This window comes from Gracilinanus agilis, chromosome 4 (genome assembly GCF_016433145.1).
Source record: "Gracilinanus agilis isolate LMUSP501 chromosome 4, AgileGrace, whole genome shotgun sequence".
Classification (NCBI taxonomy): domain Eukaryota; kingdom Metazoa; phylum Chordata; class Mammalia; order Didelphimorphia; family Didelphidae; genus Gracilinanus; species Gracilinanus agilis.
The window spans coordinates 515,667,983-515,687,020 of NC_058133.1; the positions used below are offsets into that span (position 1 = coordinate 515,667,983).

Consider the following 19,038-nt stretch of genomic DNA (forward strand, 5'->3'; position numbering starts at 1 on the left):
GAGAGAGAGAGAGAGAGAGAGAGAGAGAGAGAGAGAGAGAGAGAGAGCACTGCTAACCTCTGGATGGGGCTGCTGAAAGCTTAGGGTAGAAGGAATAAAGAGAAGATGGAAATCACCCATTTTCTAAACGATGTTATAAATGAACCTGGTTCCCCCGCTAGCCGTTTCCTCTGGCTGACATTCCTCCTTCTGCGTTTTTGTCCAGACTAGCCCCCATGCCTGGGGTGCACTTCCTCATCTTCAGAGACTCCCTGGCATTTCAAGTACAGCCCCAATGACACCTCCCATAGAAGGCCTTTCCTCCCTGTCCCATTTGTTAGTATTCTGTAGGAAGCAACTTGTACTTGGGTCCATTGTTTCCCAAGCCCAGTAAAATGGCAGTTCCCTGAGGGGAGAGACTGTGCCATCTTTTGTCCTTATATCTCTAGCTTCTGGCACATAGCACACGCCTTGGGCTCCTCCAGTCACAGACTGGGACCTTCAACTTTAGAATTCATTTGCCCAGTTCCATCATTTGACAAATGAGGAAGCTGAAGCCTGGAGATGGTCATTTGCCCACCATCACACAGGAAGGAAGTGGCAAAGCCAAGATTTGAATTAGGCTCTCCTACTCCAAATATGGCATTCTTTCAAGTACTTCCCTGGTTCATGCTGTCTCCTATTGAACTGTTATTCATTTGAAATGAAATAATAATGGAATGGAATGGAATGGAGAGGCCCCTGGAAAAGTTGTCCCTCTCCACGCTGCCCCCAGATGAAGAAACCATGCAGAGAACAGGTTCAGTAATACAAACTGCTACCATAACCCTAAGATAATAGACCATCGATCGAGAGGGCAGTGAGTGGCCACATCAGGCACCAGTGCCATGGGACAAGGTCCAGAAAACCAAAGCAGAATAGATTTTGAATAGCTGATGAACCAGGGGTTGAGGGCTAAAATCCCTTTAATAATGACTGTTGAACCCTAGCATGCAATACGTCCAGACTTCATTGAGCCGGCTATCTCACCAGTGTGCGAGATCCCTTCTCCACTCTAGACATTGGCCCTCCATACCTCCTCATCCTGTGTAGCTCTTGTTCAAGTGTGATTACTGAACAAAGAAACAGGATCCCAAAATGTCAGAGATGGAAGGGGTTTTTGTGGCCAGATGGTCCATCCCATATCCCAAGGGAACCTCACCACATTATATGAGGAAGGGAGTCAATCATTCGATCTCTTATTGAAGCCCTCTAAGGAAGAGGAAACCAGTAGCTCTTGAGGAAACCCATTCCTTGGGACAGCTCTCATTAATGACTTTTTCCTGACATTAAACCTAATTCTGCCTCTTTGAAACTCTTCCCTGCTAACACTAATTAGAACGAATCTAACCCTTCCTCTACGTCAGTGATGCCCAAACTTTTTTGGCTTACCGCCCCCTTTCCAGAAAAAATATTACTTAGTGCCCCCTGGAAATGATGAAACTATTTATTGAACTCAGAATAGAATGTAATACAAAAAAAGTGTGGCCATCACCACCCCCCTGGATCGCTGCAGCACCCACCAGGGGGCGGTGGTGCCCACTTTGGGAATCACTGCTCTACGTGATAGCCTTTCAAACATTTGAAAGCAGTCAACAACATCTATGAAGGACCTACTATGTGCTGGGCACTGTGCTATGTGACAGGGATATGCAGACAAACAAACATGGTACCCGACCTCAAAGTGCTCCCATTCCATTGGAAAAAATAGCATGATAATAACTAGCCACATACAAGATCTATATGGAGTAGATGGGGGAAGATGCTAGAAGCTGGGGGAACAAGGAAAGGCCTCCTGCCAAAAGCAAGATTGCAGTTGAGTCTTGAAGGAAATGAGGGACAGACACCAGGGATTGTCAGGAAAGTTGTCCTTGCATTGAGCTTTGTCTTGGATCTGGGCTCAAATGGTTCTCACAATGAAGCTTAACTCTTAGTTCGGCTGCTCACCTAGGCTTTAAGTGGAACAACAGATGCTTGGGGGGTTGGAAGAGGTTATTCTGCTCTTGATGACCTTAAGTAGTCGTAGATATTCCTGAGGAACTTCCTCCAGCAAGTCCAGAAACCCCGGACTCAACAGCCGTCTCAAGGAGGCTTCTGGTAGATCCAAGAGTCCTGTCCCTTGGCTGTTGGGTTCAGTCAGGGAAGTTATGATTTAAGTGGGGTCTGCAGGCAAATTACTACAGGCAGAGACAATTTGCCTCCAGTGAGGCCCAGTCCAGATGCCACTGATTCCACAGAACGTATTCTCTAGCCTGGAGTCAAGAACCAACGTCAAAGTAATCCATGTGGGCATGAGGCTATGCCTCTCACAAAAGTCAACCTAAATTGCTCCTAGTTCTACCCTCTGGGGCCCAACAGAGTAAGCTAAATTTCCCACACACATAAAAGCACTTCAGATACTTGAAGACAGTATGAGGTGTCCCCTGAGACTTCTCTTCTCTAGGATAAACAATCTCAGTTCCTTCAACCAGAATGAACTCGAGGCCCTCCCCCGTCCCGGCTGGACATCCTCCTTCTCTGGACATTCTCCACCTTAGCAATGGCCTTCCTAAACAGCGATGTCCAGAACAGAACATCCTAACCCCGATTGATCAATAAGCATTTATTAAGCGCCTACGATATGCCACGTGCTGGTGTGGCCTGACCAGGGCAGAAGACAGTGGAACTTTCACCTTCATTGTGGACCTTACCACCATAGATTTAGAGCAGGGGAGCACCTTGGAGATCATCTAATTCGTCTCTGTGCCCATTTTACAGAAAAGACAACAGAAACCCATGGAGGCTAAATGACTTGCCCCAGGTCACACAGGGAGTACATTTTAAATGCCCGTATTCTCCGAATTCCTGCCCAAAACCACCCTTTTGCCCCAGCCCCCAGATCCCCATCTTCCTAAGAACCCCTGAGTTCCCTGCTCATTTATCCCTTCTTGCTACTTCCCTGGGGCCTGCCGTGGTCATTCCATCTTTAGCACCTAACCCACCTGCCCTTTCCAGGGCCGTGCGGACAGCAACCTCGGAGTGGCGGGGTGCAAAAGCTTGCCAGGTTAGGAATCTGTCTTCCGTGCCGCTAGGTAATTAAGGAGTGGTCTTTCAAAACTTCTCAGCATGGGCTCTGGGGAAGGAGTTGGCCTGTGAAAAAGGGTCCCCTTTACAGCTCATTACAGCCATGCGATCGATTCTGCCATCATTAGAAGCAGGCATGCCTACCGTGTGAATTCCTGCCCCTTGATGTGTATTCACCAGGGACTGGCTCCCCCCCTACTTAGACCATTGCTCGATGCAGCTAACAACCTTCGACAGAGCTTTTGAAAGCACTAAAGTTTTCAGAAAGTAAAGTACATAGCCCCTGCTCCATTTTATTCTTTAAGAAAGAGCAACCCTCTACATACGCACACAAAACCCTAAAGAGCCAAAGCAACAAACCCGAATTGTGTGGAATGTGGAGCATCACATCAAAGGTTGGGGATTTTTTTTTCTTCCAACTCAGATATTTTCCGGAGGGCTAAAGCTTGTTCTCAGGCCCTTCCTGGAGCAAGCTGGGTAATGTCGGTCAGCTGTTTTGTGTTTGGTTCTCTTCCTCCTACCGGTTTGGGAGAGAGAGAGGGCTAAGAGTTGAGGGCTTCCCCATTGTGTTTTGATGGCCATGTCTTTAAGCCCCCTCTTCTCCTCTATGTCTCTAATTGTCCAAGAGCAAGAAGGCCCAGGGATGGCAAGCCGAGTACTCAGGGATTCTCCACTTTTACACGGTGGGGGCTTTTCTCCAGCGCCACCAAAATTACTTTTGTATTGACTTCCACAGACTCATCTCCGGACCTTGACTTCCTTGACTAAGCACTCTCCGACTGCAGTTTGAGGACAAGGACCTTTAGGACTCCAGGGTTACTCTGAGGGACCCAAAACTATGACTTCTGAGGCCCCACCAGGAACCTACCTTTAACACTAGACACAATCATCTCAAAGAAAAGGCGTTTGCTATGGTGGTCTAGTAACTGCAGTAGCTACAAAACATTTGCCCGCTAATCGAGAAGACGCTTTTCCATGTAGGTTTGTAGCATCATGAGAAGCAAGGTCATATGCTAAACGATAACTCTAGTCCAACTATCAGCAATATGTCCGAAGACTGACCATATCATTCTTCTCTCCAGTCAACTCCAGGAGTTCTCTATTCCGGACAGATAGGCACAGAGAGACAGAGAATGAGATCCAGAGACACAGAGGGAAAGAGATGATTATCTTAAGAGACAGACAGAGAGACACAGATAGCCAGAGGAACCCATCAAAACAGAGATAGAGAGAACTAGAGAGACAGAGAAAAAGAGACAGAGAGAGATAGAGATACAAAGATACAGGCAAGGCGATAGAGAGATGTAGCACAAAGAACACTGTGAGACGGATACCCACAAAGACAGAGATACAGAGATAGAGAAAGACAGTGTCTTAATCAATGATACACGTAAAACCCAGTGGAATTGTGCATCAGCTAAGGGAGGTGGGAAGGTTTGGGGAAGAGGGAAAGAGCATGAAACATGGAACTATGGGAAAATATTCAAAATTAAAATTAAAAAAAGAAGCAAGGTTACACACATTGGATATCCTGATGTGAGGCACACATGGAGGAAAACTATCTGGCCAAGACATCTTCAGGCTTGTGGTGCCACAGAGCCTCAGTGTCTTTTCTCCTCTCATAGAAACATCATTCTATTGCCCTCTAGGTATATCTCTGCTGAGCATATGGTTCCTCTGGGGTCCCTAGACCTGCTCTTCTCTTCATCTGGGTTCCCAAAAACCAGGACTCTTGAATCCAAGGTTGACTTTCTTCTCTTCTGCCAAAAGATACAGTCCTTGGAACTATCACCACTGAGACACTGTCTTTCTCTATCTCTGTATCTCTGTCTTTGTGGGTATCCGTCTCACAGTGTTCTTTGTGCTACGTCTCTCTATCTCCCTGCCTGTATCTTTGTATCTCTATCTCTCTCTGTCTCTTTTTCTCTGTCTCTCTAGTTCTCTCTATCTCTGTTTTGATGGGTTCCTCTGTCTATCTGTGTCTCTCTGTCTGTCTCTTAAGATAATCATCTCTTTCCCTCTGTGTCTCTGGATCTCGTTCTCTGTCTCTCTGTGCCTATCTGTCCGGAATAGAGAACCCCTGGAGTTGACTGGAGAGAAGAATGATATGGTCAGTCTTCGGACAGGGTCAGACCTGTGCTTTAAGATGATGAATTTGACAGCTGAGTGAAGGATGGACTGGAATGGGGAGATCCAGGGAAGCAGCCACCAGGCTATTGCAGTAGTACTGACATGAGGCGGGTGATAAGGGACCTGAATCACAATGATGGCAGTGTCAGGCGAGACAGCAGGGCTTACACAAGAGCCGTTCTGAAACTAAAAATGATAGGACTTGGCAACTGATTGCAAGTGAGGAAAGGAGGAATAGAAAAGTGACACATTGAAAATAATATCTAGGATGGATGCCAAGGAGAGCAGTAAGGGAAGTTTGGAAGAGGAAAGGGTTGGGGGAAGGGGGGGTTAATGAGGTCAGTTTGGGACTTGTTGAGTTTAAGATGTCTGAAGACGTTGAAATTTCCAATGGGGAGTTGGAGATGAGAGACAGGAAGTTAAGAGATGAGAGATCTGAATCAATAGATTGGAGAACTGTGAGCAAAGAGAGAATAATTGACACTACGGGAGCTGATGAGATCATTACATGAAATAGTCTGAAGGAAGAAGAGAGAAGAGCCCAGGACAGGGTCCTGGGTGACACCCAAAGGTAGTGGGAATGACCTGGATGGAGATCCAGCACAGGAAACAGAAGGAATGGTCAGAGAGGTAAGAGGAGGACCAAAAGAGAATAAATAGAGTTATAAAAATCTGGAGAAGAGAGAATTTCAAGGAGGGTGACCAACAGTATCAAAGGCTACAGGGAGATCAAGAAGGATGAGGACTGAGATAAGATCAGTGGAAATGAGGTTCTAGGTATGTATAAAGATTGGGAGAGAATCTGCAAAGTTAAACAGGCAGGATTTGAGCTTGGGTGTTTCTGTCTCCAAATCCAGCACACTATTATCATCTGTATACCTAGCACTTATTACAGTACATGACATATAAAATCTATGTTTGTTGACTCGGACTGGAGGGAATGTTGCTCATGAGAAAGCAAGAAAAGCAAAACTCATTACAAATTTGTATATACAAGCAGAACAAAGTCCCACATCAGCTCTGTCTAAAAAAATTCCAAATTCAATTATTTCTTTTTTTTAAACCTTCTCTTCCATCTCTGAATCAATTCTGGGTATCAGTTCCAAGGCAGAAGAACAGAAAGGGCTAGGCAATGGGGGTTAAATGACTTGTCCAGGGTCACACAGCTAGGAAGTGTGTGAGGCTAGGTTTAAACCCAAGACTTCCCCTTTCTAGGCCTGGCTCTCTATCCACTGATCCGCCTCATTGCCCCCAAATGATTTCTTAATTGCCAAATCTAAAAGTCTTTTCTTAGGCCTCATCCTTCTTGATTTCTCTATAGCCTTTGACATAGGTGATCCCTCTTCTTGAAACTCTTCTCTTAGTTTTTGTAACACTCCTCTCCCCTGGTTCTTCTCCTACATATCTGATTGCTCCTTCTGAGCCTCCTTTGTCAGACCTCCATTCAAGTCACATCTGCTAGCCCTGGGTGTCCCCTAGGACTGTGTCTTGGGTCCTCTTCTCTTCTTCCTCCATGTTACTTCACTCGATTTCTTCAGCTCCCCATGGATTCAATTATCACCTCTCCACTTATAATTCTCAACTCCATCTCTGTTGACTTCTAGGCTCACATCTCCAAATATTTATCAGGTCTCTAGAACTGAAAGTCCTTCTAATCCTGACTCAAAGAATCCAAAATTGAATTCATTATCTTTTCCCCAAATTTCCCTGTTACTCTAGCCGCCAATGCTCTCCTCCCAGTGCCTCAGGCGAACAACTTGGGAGTGGTTTTGGACTCCTCCCTACTTCTCATTCTCCTATCCAATATGGCACCAAAGCCTGTCCACTTCCCCTTTGCCACATCTCTCAAATATGTCACCCTTCTCTCCTCCTGTGTCACAGGCTCTGATAACCTCATGTCTGGCCTATTACAACCGCCTGCTGGGGGGGGTTCTGCCTGCTGGGGTTTCTCCTCTCTCCAGACCACCCTCCATTCAACCCCAAAAGTGACTTTCCTAATGTGTAGATCTGACGTCTACTCAATAAACTCCATTGGCTCCCTTCCATCTTCAGGATCAAATACAAAATGCTCCGTGTGGCATTCAAAGCCCTTCAGAAAGTGCCTCCTCCCACCTTTCTAGTCTTCTTATGCCTTAGTCCCCATCAGAGACAGTGGCCTCCGGGCTTGAGACTCTCCATCTCAAAACTCTGGCCCTTTTCTCTGGCTCTCTCATGAGCCTGGAATGTTCTGCCTTCTCTTCTCTGCCTCCCGGCTTCCTTAAGTCCCAACTGAAATCCCATCTTCCACCAGAAGCCTTTCCTGACTCCCTCTCATTCTAATTGAATTCCTTGTTTATTACTCCCAATTTATTCTGTATAGAGTTTGTCCATATTTGTTGGCTTGTTGCCTCCTCCATTCAGCTGTAAGCTCCTCGAGGGCAGGAACTGTCTTTGGTCTCTTTTTGTATCCCCAGCTCTTGGCACAGAACATGGCACCTAGGAGATGCCTAATAATGGTTATTGGCTGGCCAATTGACTTCCTGTTGTTTCCCCGGATATACTGTAGCTTCCTTGGAAGCAGCAAAGGTTTCCTGGGGGAGGGGGGGGTATCTAATACCTAAAATATTCAGAGCAGAGCTTCTTAAAGACACGAAGCTTTGTCTTCCTACTGGCAGTGCTTAACGCCAGGTTTGATACATTATGGTTCAGTGTTTTCCATTTGGGGTTCTCTTGGCAGAGATCCTGGAGGGGTTCGCCATTTCCTTCTCCAGTTCATTTTACAAATGAAGAAGCTGAGGCAGAGTTAAGTGACATGCCCAGGGTCACACAGCTAGTAAGTAGCAGAGGCCAGACTGGAACTCGGGAAGATGAGTCTCCCTGACTTCAGGCGCGCGCCCTATCCCCTGCAGTGCCATCTAGCCGCTTACCGTAATCCATGATTAATAAGTGCTGGTGACTGATGGATCGCTTTGTTTCTTCCCCTCCCCAAAGGCCTCTGGTCCCTGGAGTACAAGAGGGAGCTCACCACCCCTCTGTGCATCACCGCCAGTCACGGTCACACCGCCTGTGTACGCCACCTGCTGCGCCGGGACGCCGACGTCAACGCAGCTCCCGGCGGGAAGAGCGCCCTGCACGAGGCCTGCCGAGGGGGTCACACGGACTGTGCAGAATTGCTCCTGGAACACCAAGCCAACCCCAACCTGCTGAGTGAGGAGGGCCTGGCCCCGCTGCACCTGTGCACCTCCCAGAGCACTCTCGGGTAAGGCAGCAGCAGCAAGAGCCCCCATCCCCAGCGTACCTTCCCAACCCCACCAGAGGCCCTCCTCGTCACTTCTGAGAAAAGTTCTGGCTCCTCCGGGCTGGCGTCACCGTCCGGCTGTTCGGGATCAATTCAGGTCCCCACAAGCTAGGAACCGGCCCTAGGAAAGGTCCCCCTCTGGGGAGCGTCACCCCACCAGGGCCAGGACTCAGCCTGGAGGGGGTGATCTTCTTATCCCTGACAAATTACGGCCCGCAGAGGCTTCCTCCCCAGCTCCATCAATCAGCCTGCCAGGGGCTCAGCATTCACCTACCCCTGGCCAAGCAACATCCCCCCTTTGCTTCTGGCTGAGTCTAATTAGAGCTTGATTACAAGAGAGAGAGCAAGAGACGCCAAACTGAGGTAATGAGCTGCCTGATCAGAGGCCTAAATAAACCCGTGCTTGAATAATGCTAAAAGGCCACTGACAAGGGTTGGAAGCTTAAAAATTAGGGTTTTTAATGATAATTTTATGCATCCTAATTGTCACAGTGTGAGCGAGATAGTGAGCTTCTTGGGGCTGGGGCTTCAGCCGAAACATTAGAGCCCTCCCGACAAGGCGCAAACTTCCACTTTCTGCAGTGGGAGAGGCCCAGGGCCGCCGAGGCCTACCCAACTTCTCCTGGAAGCAACCCGGGGCCTCCTCCAAGCAATAAAGCACTCAGAGAAACCCTAAGAGTCGTCCCCAAGGAGGCCCGACACGGGGTCCCAGAGCCGACTTTGGCAGGGGCCACGTTGTTCCCAGGAGCCTCTGGAAAGGAGTTTTCTCATCGTGTGCATAAAGCTTCCCAAAGTGTGTCCTTTAGCCTCTGGCAATGTTCATGTTGAAAGGTTAGTAGCTGCACCCTTGAGGTGAGAGTTTTCTGCTGTCTCCATCGCCCCCCAGTTAATAGATCTCTCCTCTATGGAGCAAACCAAAGGGAGAAGGGCAGCATCGAGGAGCCCATCAATCCCTAAGCGTTCATTAAGCACCTACTATGGGCCAGGCGCTGGGCTAGGGATGCAGAGACTAAACAGGAAGCCGTCTCCACTCCCGAGTTTACACACTCTTATCAGTAAAGGAAGTGTATGTGCATACAGAGCATATTCACATACATGTATGAATGTATACACATGGACAGAATATATTGTGTACATACATGTTGCAGGAGGGGGAAGAGACAGAAGGAAGGGAAGACAGAGATAGAGACAGAGACAGAGAAAAAGAGAGAAAGAGGGAGAGAGAGAGGGAGAGATGGAGAGAGGGAGAGGGAGAGGGAGAAAGGAAGAGGAGGAGAGGGAGAGAGAGGGAGAAAGTAAGAGAGAGAGAGAGAGAGGGAGATGGAGAAAGGGAGAGGGAGATAGAGGAGTGGGAGAGAGATGTGTGTGTGTGTGTGTGTGTGTGTGTGTGTGTGTGTGTGTGTGTGTGTGTGTGTGTGTAATTTGGGGCAGGACGGAGGCACCAGCAACTGGTACCATCAGGAAAAGATCTCCTGTAGAAGGACGGGGCACTTTATCTGGGGATTAAAGGAAGCCAAGTTTTCTAAGAGGTACCAGTGGGCATGGGGGGGATGGGGCAGGGAAGTGCGTTTCAAGCATGGAGGACAGGGCAAAGACAGAAAATGGAGTGTCTGCTATGAAGAAGTAGAGGAAGGCCAGATTGGATGAACACTAGAGTACAAAGAGGGCAGTTAGATGCAATATGGTGGCTGGAGCAGGATTGCAGAGGATTCTCATTGCCAAAAAGAGGAGTTTATATTTTCTCCTGGAAGTAAGAGGGAGCCACTGGAGCTTACTGAGCAGGGGAGTGACATCATCATAATAGCAAATAATTCTAAAGCATGTTAGAGTTTGCAAAACACTTTACACATGATACCTCATTTGCTGGTCACAACAAGCCTGGGAGGTAGACACAATTATTTTCTGCATTTTGTGAATGAGGAAAGTGAGGCTTGGGGTAGTTAAATGATTTTCTCAGGTTCACACAGATAGTAAGTACCTGAGGCAGAACTCAAACTCAGATCTTCTAAGTTCAAGAATAGCACTCTAGCTACTAAACCATACTGCCTCTCTGTCAGCAAGTATAACACATTCATAGATGTGCTTTAAGAAAATCATTTTGGCAGATGGAAATTATTTGCATGCACTGGATAGATTAGAAGCTCCTGGAGGACAAGCACTCCCTAATAATTACAGGTAACCCAAATGGAATAGTCTGTCCCAGAAGCTCCATGGCTATAATTTAGGAAATTTGGCACCAAAAAAAATCATGTCCAGAAAAAACAATAAATAAAATAGTACCCTCAATTGGTGTAGAAGTGGACTGTTCCCCATGTACAACTCAAATATTGAATTCCTACTATGTGCAAGAAATCAACCCTCACTTTACTAGCAGGCAGAATCCCCAGATGGTAATTGGCTCCTCCCTTTAGGATGGTAAGGTAATCCTGAAAGGTCAGAGATGATTTTTTATTGTTATAAAACAATGAGCCCCCACCAGTGTACTCCCTCATTGATTATCGATTGATATCAATGAGATATCCTGACTTAACAATTATGAATAAATGAATGCCTTAATCAATATCCATTCTATTCCAGAAATTCTTACTAAACGCCTACTTAATATGCCATCTACTATTCTAATTGCATGGAATTTAAGGGTAAAAATGAAAATAATCCCTGTTCTTGATCAAGGACAATCAATTTAGGGAGAGCAACTGGTCTAATTCTTTAATTTTAATAGCAGAGAAAACTGAGGCCCAGAAAAGTTAGGTGACTTACACAAGGTCACACAGGTAGAAAGTGACAAAGGCAGTATTGAGAACCAGGTTCTCTGAATCCCAATCTCACAGTATTCCCATTCTACCAGACTGCCTCCCAGAGAGGAATATATAACATATACCTCTCCCCACTCCCCCCCCCCCACCAAAAAGCACAATACAGGATTGGAGATGAAGGGAACTAAAGAGAGAGCAGATAAAGATATCTGAAGAAAGGGAGAGCAGCAATGAATAGGGGAGCTTAAAAGGAAATGTGACCATTTCAGTTGTTTTTTTTCTTGATATGCCTAGCACTTGGCACAGTACCTTGCACAGAATAGAGATTGAGTAAATCCGTGGAGTTAGATTGATCTCCCTACATCCACACTTTATGGCATCATCACAATTGGAGCTTCACAGTAGATGGAGTATCCCTCTTTCTCTGCCAAGCCTGAAGGCACTTGACTTGCCTAACCCTCTCCTTCCATCATCATTTCTGTAGTGGTTTTGAGATGTTTTGCTGCAACCCACCAACAATTCCTCTGCACAACAGGACCTTCAGGACCCTCCAGTTACACAAACACACTGTTGAAACCTCACCACAGGGATGAGGCTTTCCAGCTAAGCCCAAACAATAATTCTATATCACTTTCTCTAATCTTCCACTGGTTTCCTCCTCTCCTCCAGTGAGATCATTAAGTCCCAAGCACTCTTCTCCCCATTCTGCAGATGGAGGCTGATGAAGGGGCCTCCCAAGTAGCGTGAAGAGGACTGATGAGAGGCTGATCCATGATTCCTCTGCTCTCTCATGAGGCAGCTCAGCTTCTAGAATTGTCTGACAAATTATCAGAGTCCCATGTGGTCTACCATAGAGGAAAACCAAGACTGGAGGTGGAGAGACCATAATCCCATGACTGATAGCCAGTCACTTAGAAGAAGGTCAAGGAAAATCACTCAGGGAGAAGGCAGAATCATACGCTGGACACCACATGGTGATGTGCTGGATCATAATAGGCAAATCATTTAGGGGCCTCAGTTTCCACTTCTTTGAAATAAGAATAATAATACTTCCCTACTGCCTCATTTGCTCATTCACAGAATGGGAGAGGCATTGCTTTGCCAGGGCAAAAACATCACATTTGGAATCAGAGGGATTGAGTTCAAATCCCACCTTTCTCCCCTATTACCTGTGTGACCTTCAGCAAATGACCTGGCTACTCTAGAACTTGGAATAGTCCCCTGATAAATGAGGTCACATTAGCCTCTAAGGTCCATTCGAACTTCAACTCTATGATCCAGGGTCAGACAGAACCTCAGCAGCCAGATAATTCAATCTAACCTCCATACCCAAAGAATCATTATCATGATATTCCCAAAAAGCATTCCTCAACCACTATTTGAAGACCTTCAATGCAAGGAAATTCACCTTCCCTGAAGGCAGACCCTCAACTTTTAGGAACTTGTTCTTGAAACCAAGTCTCAATTTGCGTCTTTGCATCTTATACCAAAGCCTGGGCTCCTTATTCTGTCCACTGGGGCCAAGAAGAATGAGGACCTTCCCTCTCCCCCCCCCAAAAAAAGCACAATACAGGATTGGAAATGAAGGGAACTAAAGAGAGAGAAGATCTGAAGAAAGGGAGAGCAGCAATGAATTGGGGAGCTTAAAAGGGAATGTGGCCATTTCAGTGTTTTTTTCTTCGCCTCTTCTTGAAAACTGCAATTAGGGCTTAGAATACTGCCTGACACAGAGTAGGCACATAGTTAATGTTTATTATCAGACTGATTTTATAAGTGTGGGAAGGAATGAATGCTTTAAGTGACTTGCCTGTGGACACACAGTTAGGAAGTGTAAGAGCCAGGATTTGAACACAGATCCTCCTCACACCAAGATCAGGCTACTTTTCAATGTCAATAAAATGCCAGAAATAACACCTCTACCCCATCCTTTACAGGCCCCTGCGGGGAAAGGCCTTTGTAAATCTTTTTTTTTTTTTAAACCCTCATCTTCCATCTTAGAATCAATCCTGTTTACTGGTTCCAAGGCAGAAGAGCAGTAAGGATTTTCTTTAAAAAGACTATATCAAAGCTCTGTTGACTGTCTACACGAGTCTGGACCTGACTGTCACTCCTGAACTTCCAGGTCAAGGCAAAACAAGGAAACGTAGTTGTTGTTGTTTAATGCTATGGAGAACAATAGTTCAAAATCCACCAGGAATGAGTGTGTTTTCTAAGAAGGAGACAATGCAGTCTCCAGCACAGAGTCTCGTCTGAAGAGGAGCAGGGAGTCCTGTTTGTGGAGGACGTTGTGCCAATCGCATCCAATCCCGAAATTATGCCGAACCTCCTAAGTGAGAGGAACAGACGCCTAAAAGGGTTGTCCTAACTAATCACACAAGAAAACCAAGTGGATGAAAAATAGTTGTTACCCAGACTATAATATCCAAATTGGATGCCCAAGCCATAGAGCTCGTCCATTTTGGATGGTATGTATGTGTGAGAAAGAGATCATTTAGATATATCTTGCCCAGACTCTACATATGGACAATAAGCTAAGCCCAGAGTCGCATAGGTGAGAGAGCTGGACTCCCTTTGGGAAACAGCAGCCTCACCCCTCAGTTTCTCCTGAATGGAGCCAAAGATCCAGCTTTATGGCACCAATTGGTTTATTGGTTCTAAGGCATCTTATATCTTACAAAGGATATAGGTCTCTGCATCATAGAAAATGACCGTTTCCAAAGAATTGAGGTCGAAGATGAACCAAAGGGCGAATGAGAAGTAAATGGCGGGCACATGCTGCTCTACCTGCCACAAACAAGGAATTGTGCCAAAGAAACAGGGCAAAGACTGTCATCAAAGCCATGGACACTGGGAAAAAAGAGGGTATTTCTGGTCAAAGATGAGCAACAAGGCTGGTTCCTGTGATCCACTGATATGGGAAAAGCCAGAAGACCTGTCAATTCAGGTCTTCTCTCTACGAACCCAACCACTGCTTTTAGAGTTCTCAGCAGACCATTTTAGTGAGTTTTTATGACCAAAAACGTCACCCTCCGGTCTTAAAATTAGAGGAGGAAGGGCCTTGGGGTCCTTCTAGTTAATGTGGGGACCAGGAACCTATTTTTTTTAACCCTTGTACTTCAGTGTATTGTCTCATAGGTGGAAGATTGGTAAAGGTGGGCAATGGGGGTCAAGTGACTTGCCCAGGGTCACACAGCTGGGAAGTGGCTGAGGCCAGGTTTGAACCTAGGACCTCCTGTCTCTAGGCCTGACTCTCACTCCACTGAGCTACCCAGCTGCCCCTAGGAACCTATTTTTAAAATAGATGCTGATCATTGTATTTCAATAGATCTGGTTCCCTTTGTCATTCTATGAATTTCATTCTTCCCATTTGAAAACATGATTGAATGAGGCGTCCATAGGTGTCACCAGCCTGCATGTTGAAATCTCCTGGTCTGGCCCAACCCTGTCATTGCTCCTTGCCACATCTTTGGGAGAGAGTAGTGCCGGCATGTTGCTGTAGAATTACTTCAGTTATGTCCCACTCTTCAGGACTCCATTTGAGGTTTTCTTGGTAGAGATATTAGAGTGGTTTGCCATTGTCTTCTTCAACTTATTTTACAGATGAGGAAACTGAGGTAAGCAGGATTACATGACTTGCCCAGGGTCACACAACTAGTAAGTGTCTGAGGCTGTATTTGAACTCAGTCAAATCTTTCTGACTCCAGGCTTGGTGTTCTATCTGTGCCCCAATACCAAGAAACCCCATTTTTGAGATGGAGATGAGGCTTTTAAGAAGTTTCCATGGAGCATTGGGATCCTTTAAGGCAGGGCCTCTTGACCTTGGGAATCTATGAAGAGCTTTCAGGGGAATTTGGAATTGTGAAATATTTTGATGGTTGTATTGCTGTATAATTGGGCTTCCTTTCTAATCTTGTGCATTTCAAATCTTATTCTGAGGAGGCATCCAGAGGCTTCCCCCAACTGCTGTCCAAGGGGTCTGTCTAGGAGAGCCACAGACTAATGCTACTCCTGGAAAGCCAGCCAAGGAAGGGAACCCCCACCCTTTAGCCTCACCACTTCCGACGCAGTCTGGCATCGTTTAATAAAAGAGCAGACTGGTAGTCTGAAGGCCAGGGCTGGAGTCTCAGCTACTGAGGCCAGGTATTAGCTGAGTCAGTCATTTAAAAAAAAACTCTCCAAGCCTCAGTTTCCCCATATGCAAAATAGGGATAATAATCTCTTCCCTGCCTGCCTCACAGGGATCAAATGAGGCTGCGGGTCGGTGGAAATCCATGTCATCAGTACAAGTTAACACTGGCATTATTATTGTGCAATTAGCAGAGGGCAGGGGAGAGAGGGAGCAGTGCCTGGCCTTCTTCTTTGTGGGGAGCCCTGATTTAAATTGCAAATGCCTGCAAATTGCTTTAGAGGCTCTTATTGGAAGCACCATCATCAGTCCAGGAAGGCTCCCTTTTTGGTTCAATGTTCCTTCGGATCTTCAGGGAGACTTTTTAAATAGACCACAGTGATCCCTCCCCAGCCAAGGGCAGAGGACAGATGGGCGCAGCTCAGTGGACCCATTGCTGCCTTGGGTCTTTGCATCCAATCCCCTTGTCCCAAGCCTGGACACTGGACGCTCTTCTGATGTGCACCGCTTTGCGCCTTCCGCTGGCAGATGCTTTCGTGAGAACTTGCCCAGGACCCCCCCCCCCAGCTGCCCCTTCAGAAATAGAAGGCTGGTTGGCATCCACCTTCAGGGAGCCTGCGGGCAGCTTGGAGAGACGGACCCAACTCATGGGGGAAGTAGGGAAGCCCAGATGACCTTGGGCATAGGATTGGGACCCAAGCCGGGACCTATTCTTGATGGCCTTGTTTGGTCTCCAAGAAACTCTCCTGGTCAGGAGCTGTCCAGTAAGAAGAATAAAGGAGCCAGTGCCAGTCCCCGAATGCCTGCTCCGACTCTGAACTCCCCCGTGCCAGCCCCCAGACTCTAACGTGCGCTGCCCATGCCCAGAACAAACAGGCCACCGTTCCCGCAGGGCCCTTTGTTCAGTTCTTCATATCCCAGGGCATCCACAAGCTGGGTCAGAAGGCAATTGCTCAGGGCGAGAAGCGGCCCTGTTCTTGTCACAGTTTTAGAGGAGAAGCCCTGTCTCCCCAGGTTCCCCCATCCATTGATGTAGACTTTCAGCCAGACCATTCCTATACCACCCGGAAGCCTTGAACCCCGGCGAGTACCATAGACAAGGGCCAATAGGTGCCTAACTGCCGCAGCCCACCAGGCATCTCTACAATGACTTAAGCAACTTCCTCGAAGGACGAAAAATTAACAGATGTGTCGGCCAGGTTTGAGCTTTACAACTCTAAAGACTTCGGGAAAGTTCTATGCTGGGAAGGTCAGGCATTCAGTAGCATAAACATTACCCTTTTGATTAGGAAGGACTCCTTTCCCTGGCACCTTTTTTAAGCAGTCGATTTTAGGTCATCCTTAATTTCTTTGCTGACAATAGAGAGAGGGGTCACTGACCTACATAGAGAGAGATTTTATTTTTTCTCACTCCGGATAACAATGGCCTGCACACCTGTGTGCTGGCTCTTTCTATAGCCCCATCGAGTAGGCCATTCACCATGGGGCAGGACTTTCAAAACCTTTGAGTCTCTCAGTGCCCGGGATAAAAAATACAGCAGACAGGTAGACAGATCTAGGCTGCCTTCCAACCACTGAGCCATTCAGAATTCACGAGGATTCATCACGCAAAAGGGATATTGGCACTTTAATCTAAGCGCCATTTGAAGAGTTTTGTTGTGGGGTTTTTTAAGTTCCAATAAAATCCAGCCTCTCATCCCTCACTTTCGTTGCCAGGAATGCCCATTTGGGCCTCTTGATTAAGAGTTCTCTCCTTCGACCTTTTGACAGCCAGGACAATTAACGTGATGGGGTGAGAGGAGTCTAAAGTCACTCCATTTCTCTCTCTCTCTCTCTTTTGGGGTCTACGGCTGGCACGATTCCATTGAATTCCACTTAACAAGCAAAAGTGAAGGCCCTACTGTGTGCGAGGTACTCCAGCCGGAGATGCTGGGGGTTCAAAGACAAAAATGAGATTGTCCCGGACTGCTTGGACTTCATGTCCTGGGGGGGAGAGATAATGGGTCCAAAGATAAGTAAAGACAGAATGTGGACTAAATAGGACTGAGGAATCTCAAGTCAGAGTGACTAACAACCAGGGGGCCAAGAAAGGCCTCACCGCTGAAGAAATGCTTCAGAGGCAGCCTGGCCTCTTCTAGGGAACAAGAGAGTATTTGTAAAGCGCTTAGCTTAGTGGCTGGCCCATCGGAGGTGCTCGATACAGTAATAATTAATAAATTCTAAGGAAAATAAACTAAGCCTCTAAATGCATATTCCTTCCCTTCCCTCCCTCTTCACGGACACCAGGAGTGACAAACCTAACAAGGGGAAGAACCATTTTCCTTCCTGAGCTTTCTAGTGAAGAAGACCCCTTGGATTTTCTTCTTCTTTCTTAGTGTGTCAACAGACAGGATAGCCCATAATTCATGAGCCTCCCCTTATGTTCTGAAAAGAGTTAATTATCTTATCAAAAGCATGTGGACTATGCCTTTACTTCAAGCCCAGAAGGGAGAAATTTGGGCAGAGTTAAATGAGATATTGATTCCCCTGGGGTGGGAGAATAAGTTAACTGGGAGGGGAGAAGACCATGCTCTCTGGTCTCTCTGTGATGGAAGGCAAGGTCATCAGAAAGTCCACACTGTACTAACTCACCACCTCAGGGCCTTTCTGGCCTCTGCTTCCACACAGGTAGGGTGAGTGAGCACAGCCTCATCGGTGCCAGGGAGGCTGAAGTCAGGGCATTTAGCAATGGTGCATGTCACTGCCTTTGCAACAGCTCTGCCAGGTACAGGGTGCCAGGGTCAGATTGCCCTCCTTTGTTTGAGACAGGACTTGAAGCTCAGGTCACCAACAGGACTTGCCCGGGTTGGCAGGCAAAGAGGGAAGCTCAAAGAACTCTTGGTCTTTTGGTGCTGCTAGGCACCAGAGAGTTGGAGCTGTCCAGGAAGAGGCAACCTCAGAAAAGACAGCCACCAAATAGCTTCTCTGCCCACCCACCCCTCGTCATTATAGTGCTATATTTTTAAAGCCAGAGACCCTGAGTTGGAATCCTGCTTATAATCAAATCTCCTCCCTAGTCAGAATCTCACAGCATCAGAATTCCAGAATGGAAGAGACTTCAGAAATGATCTAGTCCAAAAAGAAGAAGAAGCAGAAGAAGAAGAAGCAGAAGAAGAAGAAGAAAAAGAAACTGAAGCCTACTGGAAATATTACATCATTCTAGGGGTCAAGACTAGAATCAGGCTTCTAATGATCAGCTCAGGAGTGGGTAAAGTCCAGGCATNAGAAGAAGAAGAAGAAGAAGAAACCATCTAGTCCAACTACTTTAGTTTACAGGTGAGCAAACTGAGTCCCAGAGAGTTAAACTGGCTTTCCTTAGGTGTGACAGTTAGTGAACAGCAGAGGCAGGATTTGAACCTGGATTCTGTGGCTCCAGAATCAATATACATTACCCCTGTATCATGTAGTCCTCACTTCTTTCCTATGTTAAATCAAGAGCTTGGATTGGGCAATGTCAATGAGAGCCTTTCTAGTTCTCAATCTATGCATCTGAGAGTGAGAGAGGCAGAGAGACAGAGAGAGAGACAGAGACATGGAGAGACAGACAGAGACAGAGACGGAGAGAGAGAGAGAGAGAGAGAGAGAGAGAGAGAGAGAGAGAGAGAGAGAGAGAGAGAGAGAGAGAGAGA

The 19,038-nt window shown here is 46.7% G+C and overlaps 1 protein-coding gene across 1 annotated transcript in view; it reads left to right on the plus strand.

The window, feature by feature from the left end:
* ASB18 (ankyrin repeat and SOCS box containing 18) overlaps positions 1 to 19,038 on the plus strand; it is a 47,256-nt gene that overhangs the window by 2,393 nt on the left and 25,825 nt on the right. Inside the window, exon 2 of the mRNA XM_044676885.1 lies at positions 8,182 to 8,449. Coding sequence (XP_044532820.1) covers positions 8,182 to 8,449 — 268 coding nt within the window. The remainder of the gene's footprint in view (positions 1 to 8,181; positions 8,450 to 19,038) is intronic.